Source organism: Pimephales promelas, chromosome 23 (genome assembly GCF_988280905.1).
Source record: "Pimephales promelas chromosome 23, fPimPro1.hap1.1, whole genome shotgun sequence".
NCBI lineage: Eukaryota > Metazoa > Chordata > Actinopteri > Cypriniformes > Leuciscidae > Pimephales > Pimephales promelas.
The window spans coordinates 25,760,001-25,773,166 of NC_142791.1; the positions used below are offsets into that span (position 1 = coordinate 25,760,001).

General features: G+C 37.6%; 2 protein-coding genes across 3 annotated transcripts in view; one reads left to right on the plus strand and one right to left on the minus strand.

The window, feature by feature from the left end:
• Positions 1–643, plus strand: part of ykt6 (YKT6 v-SNARE homolog (S. cerevisiae)) — a 4,493-nt gene extending 3,850 nt beyond the window's left edge. For both annotated transcript variants that reach the window (XM_039678192.2, XM_039678193.2), the window contains exon 8: positions 1–643. This exon is cut by the window's left edge and continues 64 nt beyond it. The gene's annotated coding sequence lies outside the window, so the exon portion shown is untranslated.
• Positions 644–4,077: 3,434 nt separating this feature from the next.
• ddx56 (DEAD-box helicase 56) lies at positions 4,078–13,096 on the minus strand. The gene is made up of 14 exons (XM_039678191.2): positions 12,949–13,096; positions 11,464–11,625; positions 11,212–11,366; positions 10,203–10,373; positions 9,887–9,977; positions 9,569–9,810; positions 8,424–8,567; positions 8,183–8,296; positions 6,285–6,379; positions 6,028–6,098; positions 5,855–5,944; positions 5,663–5,768; positions 5,486–5,577; positions 4,078–4,626 (listed from the first exon to the last, which is right to left on the minus strand). The coding sequence occupies exons 1-14, from the start codon at positions 13,003–13,005 to the stop codon at positions 4,546–4,548; spliced, it is 1,671 nt and encodes a 556-aa protein (XP_039534125.1). The 5' UTR covers positions 13,006–13,096; the 3' UTR covers positions 4,078–4,545.
• Between the last annotated feature and the right edge of the window lie 70 nt (positions 13,097–13,166).

Sequence of the window (13,166 nt, forward strand, 5' to 3'; positions counted from 1 at the left end):
GCCACCTCTCCTCTCTGATTTTCTATTTCTTTTCTCTCTCTTTCTCTCTGTCCTGGTGTGGGCTGGTGCTTTCATCATGCAGCAGTCATAGCGAATACATGAGAGAAACGATCCAACGGTACACAATGACAGGCTCAGAGGGGGCTGATTTCCCATGATGCACCACACTTACTCTGCCATCGGTTTTCATGTTGTGTGAGAACTTGGTTTTCTTCAGCGTTCCTTGGCGGTTCCTCAGGGTCTGGCACAAGCTCAAAACGGATACAGATAAAAGCATAGAGGGGTCAAACGTCCCCGCTGTGCCTTACTTTTAGACACAGGTGTGTTGACATCAGACTGTTCATTTAGCCTTATCTATGGACAACGTGCGAGTGAAAATGCTGCGATCTCTATATTTAGACCCATTATTCGGCTTTGGCAGTTTTGAAGCGCCTTGTAGAGTGGACATGTGACGTGAACTCCTTTTTTAAATGTGACAACAGTGAACAATGTGTTAAATATTCATTGAGTGCTCATGTTGGTTGGATTCTCAATCCGCAATATTGTGAGTGACTGACCAAATTAAATGTTTCAAAGTCTGTTTGTGTACAATTCTAATACCTTTTCTCTCTTGAAAATGTAAATAAATAACTGAATCATATTAGCTTTGGTTCCCTGCATCTTCCGTGTTCTTGAATCACTGCATATAAGAAACATTCCTGCAATATTTTCACCTGATTATAAGTAAACCAGCTGGTGTATTGTGATATTTGAGAGTAATAATAAAGCCTTAAAGTGTGGTTTACTGTGAAATCAGCCCCCTTGATCCTTGTGTGACGGTAAACGCTGTTGTGAGTGTATATCTGTGCTGTGTTAGTGATTGTGTTTGATCACATGACTCTCGCTGGACCTCTCGAATGCTGTGTCCAATCTAATGATGCTTTGCTGCTAACAGCCTGAAGGCTCTTGTTGTGCTTTTTCTCTCGTTGTAAAGCGTAAACGTACATGCACAAAAGTTGAGTAAAACCAGCATTATCTGGGTGAACGTGTCCAGTGGACGGTTGCATAAACTGCTTAGTCTTCTACATTTAGACCGCTCCTAACTTTTTTTTAACTCTGTTACATAAAATGGTAAGATTGGTCTAATTGGAAAAGACTGAAAGATTGCATATTCATGCACTATTCTACGCCGTTAAAGAAAAAGTGCACTTTAAATACTCTGCAAACATGAAGTGTTGGAGAATATTCAAGTTGAGTGCATGTGTGGCCCATTCATCGTGCAGCCCAAACCGTAAGGCCTAGAGACTTGAAACCTGGCCAGATGGTAGGCCTCAATTTGGGCAGTACCTATCAGAGTATGAGCCCGATTGACCCATAGGTGGCGCTACTGCAACCAAAAGAACAAAATTGCTCATAACTCCTAGACCCTATAACCGTCAAAAAGGTCTCATTGTTATTAGGTGTTCAAGCACGAACAAGTGCTGAAAACCTATTGTATTTGTAAGGATTTTTATTATTATTCTTCTGCCGTAAAACGCATCCTGCAGCCCAAACCGTAAGGCCTAGAAACTTGAGACCTGGCCAGATGGTAGCCCTCATTTTGGGGAGAAACTACCAGAGTATGAGCCCGATTGGCCCATAGGTGGCGCTACAGCAACCAAAAGTACAAAATTGCTCATAACTCCTAGACCATTTGACTTAGCCTCAACGTTTTGTACAACGATGTGATCCTTAGCTTGAGACGGACAATATCTCGGATTTTGATTTAGGCAAAAAAAAAATGTCCGCTATGTCGAATTTTGTCCATAACCTACTTTTGCGAACTAGTCCCTGGTTTTTTGCCTGATCGGAACCAGACCGGTTTAGGCCTATTCTCGAGACTCTAGATCAATAATTATCGAGAAAAAAAAGTTGAAATTTTGCATTTGGTTGTCTACAACAGGGTCATTTAGAAAGTGGTCCGTGGCAAAATACAGTCAAAAGCCAATAAATCCTAAAAGAAAGGTCAGAACTTCACAAAAATTTATGAACATGTGTGTCCTAACATGGTTAGGAAGCATGCAAAGTTTCGTGAAGATCGGACCATAGGTGGCGCTATAACCGTCAAAAAGGTCTCATTGTTATTAGGTGTTCAAGCACGAAGTGCTGAAAACCTATTGTGTAGTATTTGTAAGGGTTTTTATTCTTCTTCTTCTGCCGTAAAACGCATCATGCAGCCCAAACCGTAAGGCCTAGAGACTTGAGACCTGGCCAGATGGTAGCCCTCATTTTGGGGAGAACCTATCAGAGTATGAGCCCGATTGGCCCATAGGTGGCGCTACAGCAACCAAAAGTACAAAATTGCTCATAACTCCTAGACCGTTTGACTTTGCCTCAAGATTTTGTACAACGATGTGATCCTTAGCTCAAGACGGACAATATGTATATCTCGGATTTTGATTTAGGCAAGATAGATTTTCCGCTATGTCGAATTTTGTCCAAAACCTACGTTTGCGAACTAGTCCCTGGTTTTTTGCCCGATCGGAACCAGACCGGTTTAGGCCTATTCTCTGGACTCTAGATCAATAATTATCAAAAAAAAAGTTTAAATTTTGCATTTGGTTGTCTACAACAGGGTCATTTAGAAAGTGGTCCGTGGGAAAATACAGTCAATAAATCCTAAAAGAAAAGTCAAAACTTCACAAAAAATTATGAACATGTGTCCTAACATGGTTAGGAAGCATGCAAAGTTTCGTGAAGATCGGACCATAGGTGGCGCTATAACCGTCAAAAAGGTATCAAGCTTGAAACTATGGTAAATCATACTGGAACATGGTAAATAATGAAAATCACACTGAAATATGGTGAATCATGATAAAACATGGTCTATTCCATCTATGATCTCATTGGTTAAATGCTTGCTACATAAAACCTAATGTCTTTTGATGCTTTTGTGCTTAAAGGCTGCTTGAACACCGCTAAAAGTTGCTTGCAGCTTTAACTATTCTTGAATTCTACGCATGCACTCAACTGCCATAACAGAGGCTTTCAGACCCTGATGTTAAATGACCGTATAAAATTCATACACTTCAGGTTTGAGTAAATAGTGCATAAATACATCATGTTTCATAGTTAATTTGGGACACAACTAACATGGTGGGCAAGTTTATGCAACTGGTGCTACAGTAGGTCTTATTTCACCCCAAAATCAGAAGACAAAATGTAATTTTTTTTTTCAATTGTACAATTAAGCACAAATTTCCCTGAATTTGTTTTGAGAAACTGTTTATTGTAAAGTACATGTGTAAACCATGATAGTTATTGTACTGCCTTTATGCTAATTTAATTTACAAGACTAAAAAAATGTCAGTACAGTAAAATAATGTTTTACGCAGGAAATTAAATTGGAAAATAATGTGAGTTTGGGGGTGAAAACAATCTTAATTCTTTTGAAAATTATGTCTTTAAATATATGCTTAAGTTTGTTTAGGCAAAATAAGATTTTCTAGTCTTATTTGTGGTGAAATATAACCCAATTCACTCATGTTTTTCAGTAGATATATATATGCTGTACCAGCTGGCACTATAGGAACGTTTTGTATGAACAGGAGAATCTACAAATCCTTAAACTGGTCACTATGACATGTTCAAACACTAATGTTGTGGGTCAGTAGAGCTGGATTGACATTTCTTACTCCATGGAGTGTTGTGTCGATGTAAACATTTGTTCTGCGTTTGCTTCTTTTGAATGGTTGAGGTGTTTCCGCACAGGAAACAGTGTTATATCGACATCTAAATGAGTGTGTGCTTGTGTATCTGCCCTCAGTAATGTGCAAGTTACCCTTCACATGTACCACTAACTAACTAAGACCTTTTGAGGTGCCTTCTGGTAATTGCCAAATCATTGCTGGCTCATTTTAGAAGAACCTGAGCATTTAGTGATGTTTAAATTAATTGTTCCCCTTCACATACTCATTAATTGTAGTAAAAGTTAACATGCTGATTAATAAATATTTGGCATTAATAAAAGTTTTTAACCAGTAACCTGCACCATAACTAGTCTGTTGTTCTTGTGATCAAATGAGTATTTGATGTGGACATTAAATTACAACTTCAGAATCGGTTTGTCCATTTAATATGGATATAAAAGCATTTTGTCACAGGTTTATATTTGGCAATAAACATAAAACAAGTCATATTTCCTCTCAATATCAACGAATTTTAAGGACCTCGTGATATTATTTTCATGACAATTTCTCATAAGAACTAAATGTGAATTTAATTGAAAAAAATGGAGAAAAAACTAAAAAAAAAAAAAATCTTGATAAATTCTTTTGACAATAGTTGATTTTTTTGTTAATTACTTGTGCAATTTGAAGGTGATCTAAATGAAGCTCTGAAGCTTTCCAATCAAAACCAGAACATGAGACACTTTATGAAGTAGAGTGTTAGTATTAATGAAACAATATTACATGTTCAAAATCCATAAGGAATATTTCAAACATGCAGGAAGCCAGGATGAACAGTTCACTGCATGTTTACAAAGTGTCCAGACGATTCCTCAACATCCCAATGTCTCTGAAGCTGTTAGGTTTTCCCAGCCTTCTTTTCACCGCGCTTCTTCCTTGTGTAGCGAAAACTCTTCAGTGGATTTTTGCCTTTGAAATTCTGCAAATGCAACAAAAGTTGAAAATGATTGATTCAGATTGTGTTTTTATAGACAATTCGAGTCATATTAAGTATCTAATTCTTAATAAACCAATTATGTCATATCTAGGGCTGCCTCCTAGAGCCCGACCGATAAAGGATTTTAAAGGGCGATACCGATACAAATATTTTAGGGTTTTAAAATCCGATATTTTATTTATTTTTTAATTTTATTTTTTAAACTGGACATGATGGTCACTAATTTTGTCATGCTTATTTGAGTTAAGGGAACTGATGGCGATGTTCTTTTAATTGTTATTCAAACAATGTACGTATCGTGACCAACTCAACGAGTGTTGCCAACAGGGACGGTGTAGAGTGCCCTCTGGTGGACAAACTATACAACTCCAACACTCATGACATGGTTCAAGCGTGTTACGTCCGTTTTTATTTTATTTTTGAAATATTAATTTATCGGCCATTATAACTGCCGATACCGATAGTTTGGAAAATGCCTAATATATCGGTCTGCCGATATATCAGTCTGGCTCTACCTCCTAATAGTTGACTAAACGTTAGTCACTGAGAAAGGGCTTAGTCGACCAAATTTTAATAAATAAATAAAAAAAACACCTCCACAGGAAGTGGTGAAGTCATGCAATCTGTGACGGAGAAACTATTACTGATTACTCCAGTTAAGTATTTTTCTTTAACCTCTTAAGTACTATATAAGTAATCAAATTAATATCATAAACGTGCAAATAGTCGACTAATGGATTCAGTCTGGTCGGGGCAGCCCTAATTATATCATTAAGTAGTTAATATGCATGTAATGTTACGTTGAGCTACAAAAGTGTTCAAGTACATGAACAATCATCACCTTAAAGCTGCTCAGCATCATGCCACCCGTTTTAAACTTCCTTTTCCTCCGTTGTTTCAGAGGATTGACGAGACTTTTCAGCGTAGCCGGGACTGAAACGGACATGAAAACTGTGTTTGAGATTCATTTGTCCGTGCGTCCAATATATACGTCAATCAAAAAGCGATCACTCCTTACTCAGGTATTCGGGCACGTTCTTCATGTGAGGTTTGATGACGGCGGGATGAAGGTCTTTGTCGTGTCGCAGCAGCTGTAAGTCTCTGGGATTGTCTTCAAAATACGTCTGTCAGAGAAAGGACATTAGTTACTAGGGTCGATCAACACGAGAGAGTAACTGGTTAAAATAAGCCGTGTTTAAAGAGCACAAACCTTGAGTTTCTCTGAATTGAGCAGCTCTTGTTTGATCTCCTTCAGTCTGGCCTCCTTCACCGCCTGCTTTGTGACTGATCTCATTGCATCCTGGGTAAATTATACCATATAAGAGACTTCAGGTGAACCAAACCACAATACGGCTTCAGTACTATAAGAGGACACAAACATACCCGACATCTGTATCTGAAACCCTCGATTTCCTCCATTTTGAACCCGTACGGCTTCAAAACACATTCTGTGTCTGAAAACAAAGGAATAAATTTGCTTGCGATTTTTTTCCCTTCATATCTGCAAGAAATATACAATAAATACAGTAAAATTCTAAACAATACCATCGTTTTTAATGCTAGTTTATAATATTAGGTTAAGAGAACAAGCAGGCCTGATTTAGTTGTTGGTGACCATGTATGAAGCATGTGACTTTCACCTCCAGTGAGAGCGCTTTCCACCTCTGTGAGCATCGGGATTTCTGTGTGAGAAATGAAGGACAACGCAGTGCCCTGATTATCCGCACGAGCCGTTCTAAAGGGAAGCAGGGAAAATCAGGATTAACTAGTATTATTGTTAATTAAATCTAAATGTTAATTTACACTCAACTAAAGGATTATTAGCAATTTCTCATTAATGCAATTCTCTAATCAACCAATCACATGGCAGTGTCTTCAATGCATTTCGGGGTGTGGTCCTGGTCAAGACAATCTCCTGAACTCCAAACTGAATGTCAGAATGGGAAAGAAAGGTGATTTAAGTAATTTTGAGCGTGGCATGACTGTTGGTGTCTGAGTATTTCACAATCTGCTCAGTTACTGGGATTTTCACACACAACCATTTCTAGGGTTTACAAAGAATGCTGTGAAAAGGGAAAAACATCCAGTATGCGGCAGTCCTGTGGGCCAAAATGCCTTGTTGATGCGAGAGGTCAGAGGAGAATGGGTCGACTGATTCAAGCTGATAGAAGAACAACTTTGACTAAAATAACCACTCGTTACAACCGAGGTATGCAGCAAAGCATTTGTGAAGAAGACACAACACACACAACCTTGAGGCTGATGGGCTACAACAGCAGAAGACCCCACCGGGTACCACTCATCTCCACTACAAATAGGAAAAAGAGGCGACAATTTGCAAGAGCTCTGGAAAAGACTGTAAAAATGTTGCCTGGTCTGATGAGTCTCGATTTCAGATGGTAGAGTCAGAATTTGGCGTAAACAGAATGAGAACATGGATCCATCATGCCTTGTTCCCACTGTGCAGGCTGGTGGTGGTGGTGTAATGGTGTGAGGATGTTTTCTTGGCACACTTTAGACTCTTAGTGCCAATTGGACATCGTTTAAATGCCACGGCCTACCTGAGCATTGTTTCTGACCATGTCCATCCCTTTATGACCACCATGTCCCCATCCTCTGATGGCTACTTCCAGCAGGATAATGCACCATGTCACAAAGCTGGAATCATTTTAGATTGGTTTCTTGAACATGTCAATGAGTTGACTGTAGTAAAATGGCCCCCACAGTCACCAGATCTCAACCCAATAGATCATCTTTGGGATGTGGTGGAACGGGAGCTTCGTGCCCTGGATGTGCATCCCACAAATCTCCATCAACTGCAAGATGCTATCCTATCAATATGGGCCAACATTTCTAAAGAATGGTTTCAGCACCTTGTTGAATCAATGCCACGTAGAATTATGGCAGTTCTGAAGGCGAAAGGGGGTCAAACACAGTTTTAGTATGGTGTTCCCAATAATCCTTTAGGTGAGTGTATATAGCTACAATAAAATACAATATAATTTTTTATAATATTAAAAATATAAATCTTACACAAAAATTATAAAATGGCAACTAAATAAAAATAAAATAAGTTTGTCCGAGTATTAAAAGTTTTAAAACTGATTTAAATATAAATCATTGCTAAATAGGTTTTAAAAACAAAGATGATAAAACTGGCAAAAAGTACATAAAATTATTCAAATGAAAATATAAAAAATAAATCAATCAGTATTAACTAAATGTATTAGAAATAATTTAAGATAATTTAAATTAAGGTGAAAAAAATTATATAAATTTTAGATGAAAGACAAACAAATTAAAAATAACTAAATTAAATAAAATAAGTTTGTTAAAGTGCTAAAATATCTAAAACTGAAATCAATATAAATTCATGAAAATAGAATAAAAAATAGACTATACAATGACAAAAGCACATAAAATTACTGAATCTATAACTAAAAATATAAAAATAATTAATTGTTGTTAACAAACTAAAATTAAAATTAAATATAAATGATTTTTTCTGAATATAGTGGGATAATAATCGTCAGTGTACCTGCCGACGCGGTGAATGTAGGACTCCACTGAAGTGGGAAAATCAAAGTTGATCACATTAGACACGTTGTGAAAGTCGATCCCTCTGGAAACGCCATATTCCTTGTCTTTGCCTCTGAGAGGACAAAACAAAAGTCAGTATACATGTTTAAAGCTGAAACCATTTTAAAACACCAACCATTTAAAGAATAAATAATTAATATTTTAAAATGATTTCTATTTCATTAGCAGGGAACTCATACTTTCCACTTTTCCCAGAGTTCTTTTTCTTCTTTCCTTTGTCCTGTGTTTTCTGGGAACTTGCCACGGGATTCTCTAGTCCTTGTTCATCCGTGGCGATGATGTAATTGTAGAAGCCTTGATTAAACTGAGCGATAATGTGACACCTGAAAAAACAGACCGAAATAAAACAGATTTAAGTACACCGAATGCAACATGAAAACAGCATTAAACACCTGTGAATGATGTGACGTAACGACTAATATCTACAAATATTACTGGTCCATATTTTTCTCCAACCTCATGGCATTGTATACATCAGCAAGAAGTATTATAACAGGAAAATTTTAAACAAGGTCGTTCTGGACTTGATCTGTTGTGAAGCAAGTGTGCCCGAACCAAAGCTGTTCGGACCAATCAAATCATCAGGACGGGCTTTATACGATGATGGACAGATGATCAACCGTAACGTAATCATCAATGTCACCAAAGATCGCTTTACAACAAAGATTGAATGAATATGACGAATAAGGGTCTTATCTAGGACCTTTTGAGTCATGACTCGAAAAAAAATTTGTTCATTTTGATGGACGGGTTTGAACAGGAGAGTCACGAACGCGCATCACAGAACAGAGCAAGGTGAGCATATGTACTTATAAAACTTAAACTTTTTTATTTTTTAAAAGAGCGATCGTTTCGCTTGATAAGACCCTTATTCATCATCTGGAATCGTTTAAAGCCCTTTGAAGCTGCACTGAAACTCTCTTTTGGACCTTGAATTGTTTGGTTCCCATTGAAGTCCATTATATGGAGAAAAATCCTGGAATGTTTTCATCAAAATCCTTCATTTCTTTTCGACTGAAGAAAGAAAGACGTGGACATCTTGGATGACATGGGGGTGAGAAAATTATCAGCAAAAGTTGTTTTTAAAAGTGAACTACTCCTTTAAGTTAATTTCCCTAAATAAATTATATAAAAAACGTTTTTTTTCCCCATCTAATTTTATTTCTATCATTTTTAATTAGTTTTAGTTGGTGATGGTAATAATCCTGGAAGTGCCTCAACACAAAACAGCCTCGACCAACAGCAGCAGGGCTATTTAATGGTGCAGAAATGACACACTGCAGCTTTAAGAAAATAAACTTTGATTTCAAGTCTCTTCTCCTACCTGGAGTGAACCGGCAGTTCAGAGTTCAGGACACAAGCAGGGATGCTGAACTGCTCCAAAAACAGTTTGAGCCGGTAACAGCGGTCCACATCGCCGACGAATATAAGAGACTTCCCTCGAACCAGGCCGAGCTTCAGGAGCGTGTAGATGAGCAGGAACTTGTCCTCCTCCTCACACTGGACACTGTATTGCTGGAGCTGAGAGCTGTCGGGCAGCTGGGAACCCTGGAGCTTCAGCGTCACCTACAGCAGGAGCAGGAGAACCATCAGAACCACACACACACACACGCTGCTAGCGCTTCTCTGCTACTGCACTTACTGGGTTGTGGAGGACGAGCTCTTTCAGGGCCTGAACGTCGTCATTCAGCGTCGCCGACATGAGGAACGCCTGGTAGATCTTGGGGAAGTGACTGCAGAGGGGACCAGACAAATACTAGATGTTGTAACAAAGTCCAAATAGAAGAGAGCACATCTTAAGGAGAAGTGTTCAGTCAAAGTGCCCTATTAAAGGGTTAGTTCACCCAAAAATAAACATGATGTCATTAATGACTCTCCCTCATGTCGTCCCAAGCCCGTCAGACCGTCACAGTTTAAGATATTTTACACAGCAAAAACTGTTTCAATCAAACACGTACCACAACAGGCTTTTAAGGTCTGCTTCAAACCCAAACGAGAAGAGTAGATCAGCCTCGTCGATGACCAGCATCTCTAATGAAGAGTGCAGCTGCAGGTTCTGGGCGTTGATGTGAGCCTGAACACGGGACGGCGTGCTCACCACAATATCTGGCTTCTCCATTAAAATAGGCCTGTGAAACACAAAGCATTGTAAATGTTTCTTGGAATCAATATCCAATTACAATTAGAATGAGATTTGAGAGCTTAAATGAATAATTTATACGCAGAATAAAGGGGCGGGGCCTGGTTGAATGAGTTAGTAGCGTGTTAAACTGGTGGTTATGGTAAGAGGCGGGACATTTCCCAAACACACCAGAAGCGCTTGACCAATCACAACACACTGATCCAGCTGACCAATCAGAGCACAGTGTGCTTATCAGAAGGAAGGGCTTCATAGAGACAGGAACTAAACAGAGCGTTACTGACAGACTGGGAAGAGAGGAGAATATGAGAGAAAATAATGTGTTTTTTGAACATTTAAACATGAAAACTTATTCTAGTAGAGCCCAAAAACAAAATCAAGACATAATAGGTGCCCATAAACTACTATTAAAACTATTGAAAATAAATGTGTTAATTAAAATAAAGCTGACATTATATAAAATATAAATATTAAATGATATTAACTGAAATAAAATAAAAAAATAAACCTAAATAGTAATATTCAAAACAATAATATTAAGTAGAGAAATGTCTCAAATAAATAAAAAAAAGTAAATATTTAATAAATGTTAATTCAAAATATGAATAAATACTATAACAGTATATAACTAATACTAAAACAGCAATGAACTGGAGTTTTACTTCCTGCATTCAATATTTCAAATCCCCCCCCCCCCCCAAAAAAACAAATTAGTTCAGAACTAATATATATATATATAGTTCAAGAACAATATCATCAAATTGAATTCCATATATATAGTTCCTTTAGCAAATATGCTCAGTCCAGTGATTTGTTGTAGTACTGACTTCTGTGCCGATAGATCCGCCTTCCCAGAGATGTCCGCCACTCGCACGTCTCGGCCGCAGTACGCAGTGAGCTGGCGGATCATGGTTTGGACCTGCTGGCCCAGTTCTTTAGTCGGGACCAGGACTAGAGCTCTAATGGCCTGCTCACGTACAGTCTGCACACAGCAAACATTCAACACCAGCAAAAACAAATGTTACTCATTTCTGTCATCAGTATAAGCTTAGTATGAATGAATAACAGCCACACATCACCTGTTTGGACGTCAGGATTCTTTGGATCAGTGGGACCGCATAGGCTGCGGTTTTCCCCGATCCGGTTCGAGCTCGGGCCAGCAGATCTTTCCCCTCCAGCGCCAGCGGGATGGCTTTCTCCTGGATGAGCGTGGGCTGAGACCAGCCTAGATCAGCCAGAGCCTGAGACACACAACAACAGCAGCACCAAATCAAGCATCACAAGCGGACAGCACTTAAATACAAGAGTAAATGGGATCCAAAATGTTTTGTGATTTGAGGCATCAACATGCAGGGTCACATCTGAAAATCAGAAATGATATATAATAGTGCAGAGCCCGTACAAAATCTGTTTTTAGTAATTGTTGGTTTGAGCGCTCATTGTTACAATCACAGAGCAAAAGTTTTTATTTGTGGTATGAAAGCAAGTACTAATACTGACATACAATAAATGCGGAAAATTGAACTACATGGTTGCATAACAATTTATAATGGTGATATGGTGACAATTTATAATAATAGTTCTTAGAAATTGTTGGTTTGGTGTGTTTGAGTGCTCATTGGTACAATTACAAAGCAAACTTGACTTAATGTTTACAGAGTGTTAATGTCAGAATGTTTATTTTAAACCACAACCTTCTAAACATCATCTAAACATCTTCAACGTGTGCTTCTTTTACCAATATCTTTTGCATTTCTAATCCAAATAGGGCTGTAAAACGATTAATCGCATCCAAAATAAAAGTTTGTGTTTACATAATATATGTGTGTGTGTAGTGTGTATACTTATTTTGTATATAAATATATACACATGCGTGTATACATTTAAGAAATACGTGCATGTATATACTTAATATATATTTATACAAAATTAATATTATACATAAATATAAATATTTGATATATTAATAACACATTTTTTTTCTTAAATATATACATGCATGTGTGTGTGTATTTATATATTTAAAATAATTATACACACTACACACACATATTATGTAAACACAAACTTTTATTTTGGGTGCGATTAATCGCAATTATATACAAAACATACACACACATAAATACAGTATATACACTCACAAACACAGACATGCATATGTGATATACATCCATATATTATGTAAACAATGTATTTTATGGTAGATCGACTTGACAGCACTAATATATATATAAAATATATTTATACATATTGCCACACTTTTACTGTACTAACTATAGTATTTTGGAAGGAACTATGGTATTCATATAACTAAATACTGATATACAACAAAGGCATTTATGGTGAATCTGTTGAACCAAAAAAGAAATGTTTGCATGGATCCAATGAGAGTTCTATTTTATTCTATTTCAGGAATGACAGTGCTAATGTTAGCCAGTAAATAATATAATGTCGAAACAGACACAAAATTCATACAGACGGCACAAGTCACACTGATGATATCCTGCTGTCTGGCATTTCGAGGCGGACAGACTTTATATTATAAGCCCGACTATATATTTTACCTTTAATAGCCGATCATCTAAGCCCATCTCATGAAAAAGTAGTCTATCCTCCTCCATCTTCACACGTGTGTTTGCGCACAGGCAGACGAGCGAGACATTGTACCCGTTGCGCCACAGCGCCACTTATGCTACTGGAAGGGAACTGCAGGTCAAACCAAACGACGTGCCTTTAACATGAATACGACGGTCTATAAAGAATAACAAAGTTTAGAAAACTA

Bases quoted from the DNA above. Each gene is read 5' to 3' on its own strand.
- ddx56 (XM_039678191.2), bottom strand. From the start codon at position 13,005: ATGGAGGAGGATAGACTACTTTTTCATGAGATGGGCTTAGATGATCGG. The intron at 9,811-9,886 runs GTAAGTGCAGTA...CTCCTGCTGTAG, and splicing joins AGCTCGTCCTCCACAACCCA to GTGACGCTGAAGCTCCAGGG. The intron at 5,945-6,027 runs GTATGTTTGTGT...TAATTTACCCAG, and splicing joins GTTTCAGATACAGATGTCGG to GATGCAATGAGATCAGTCAC.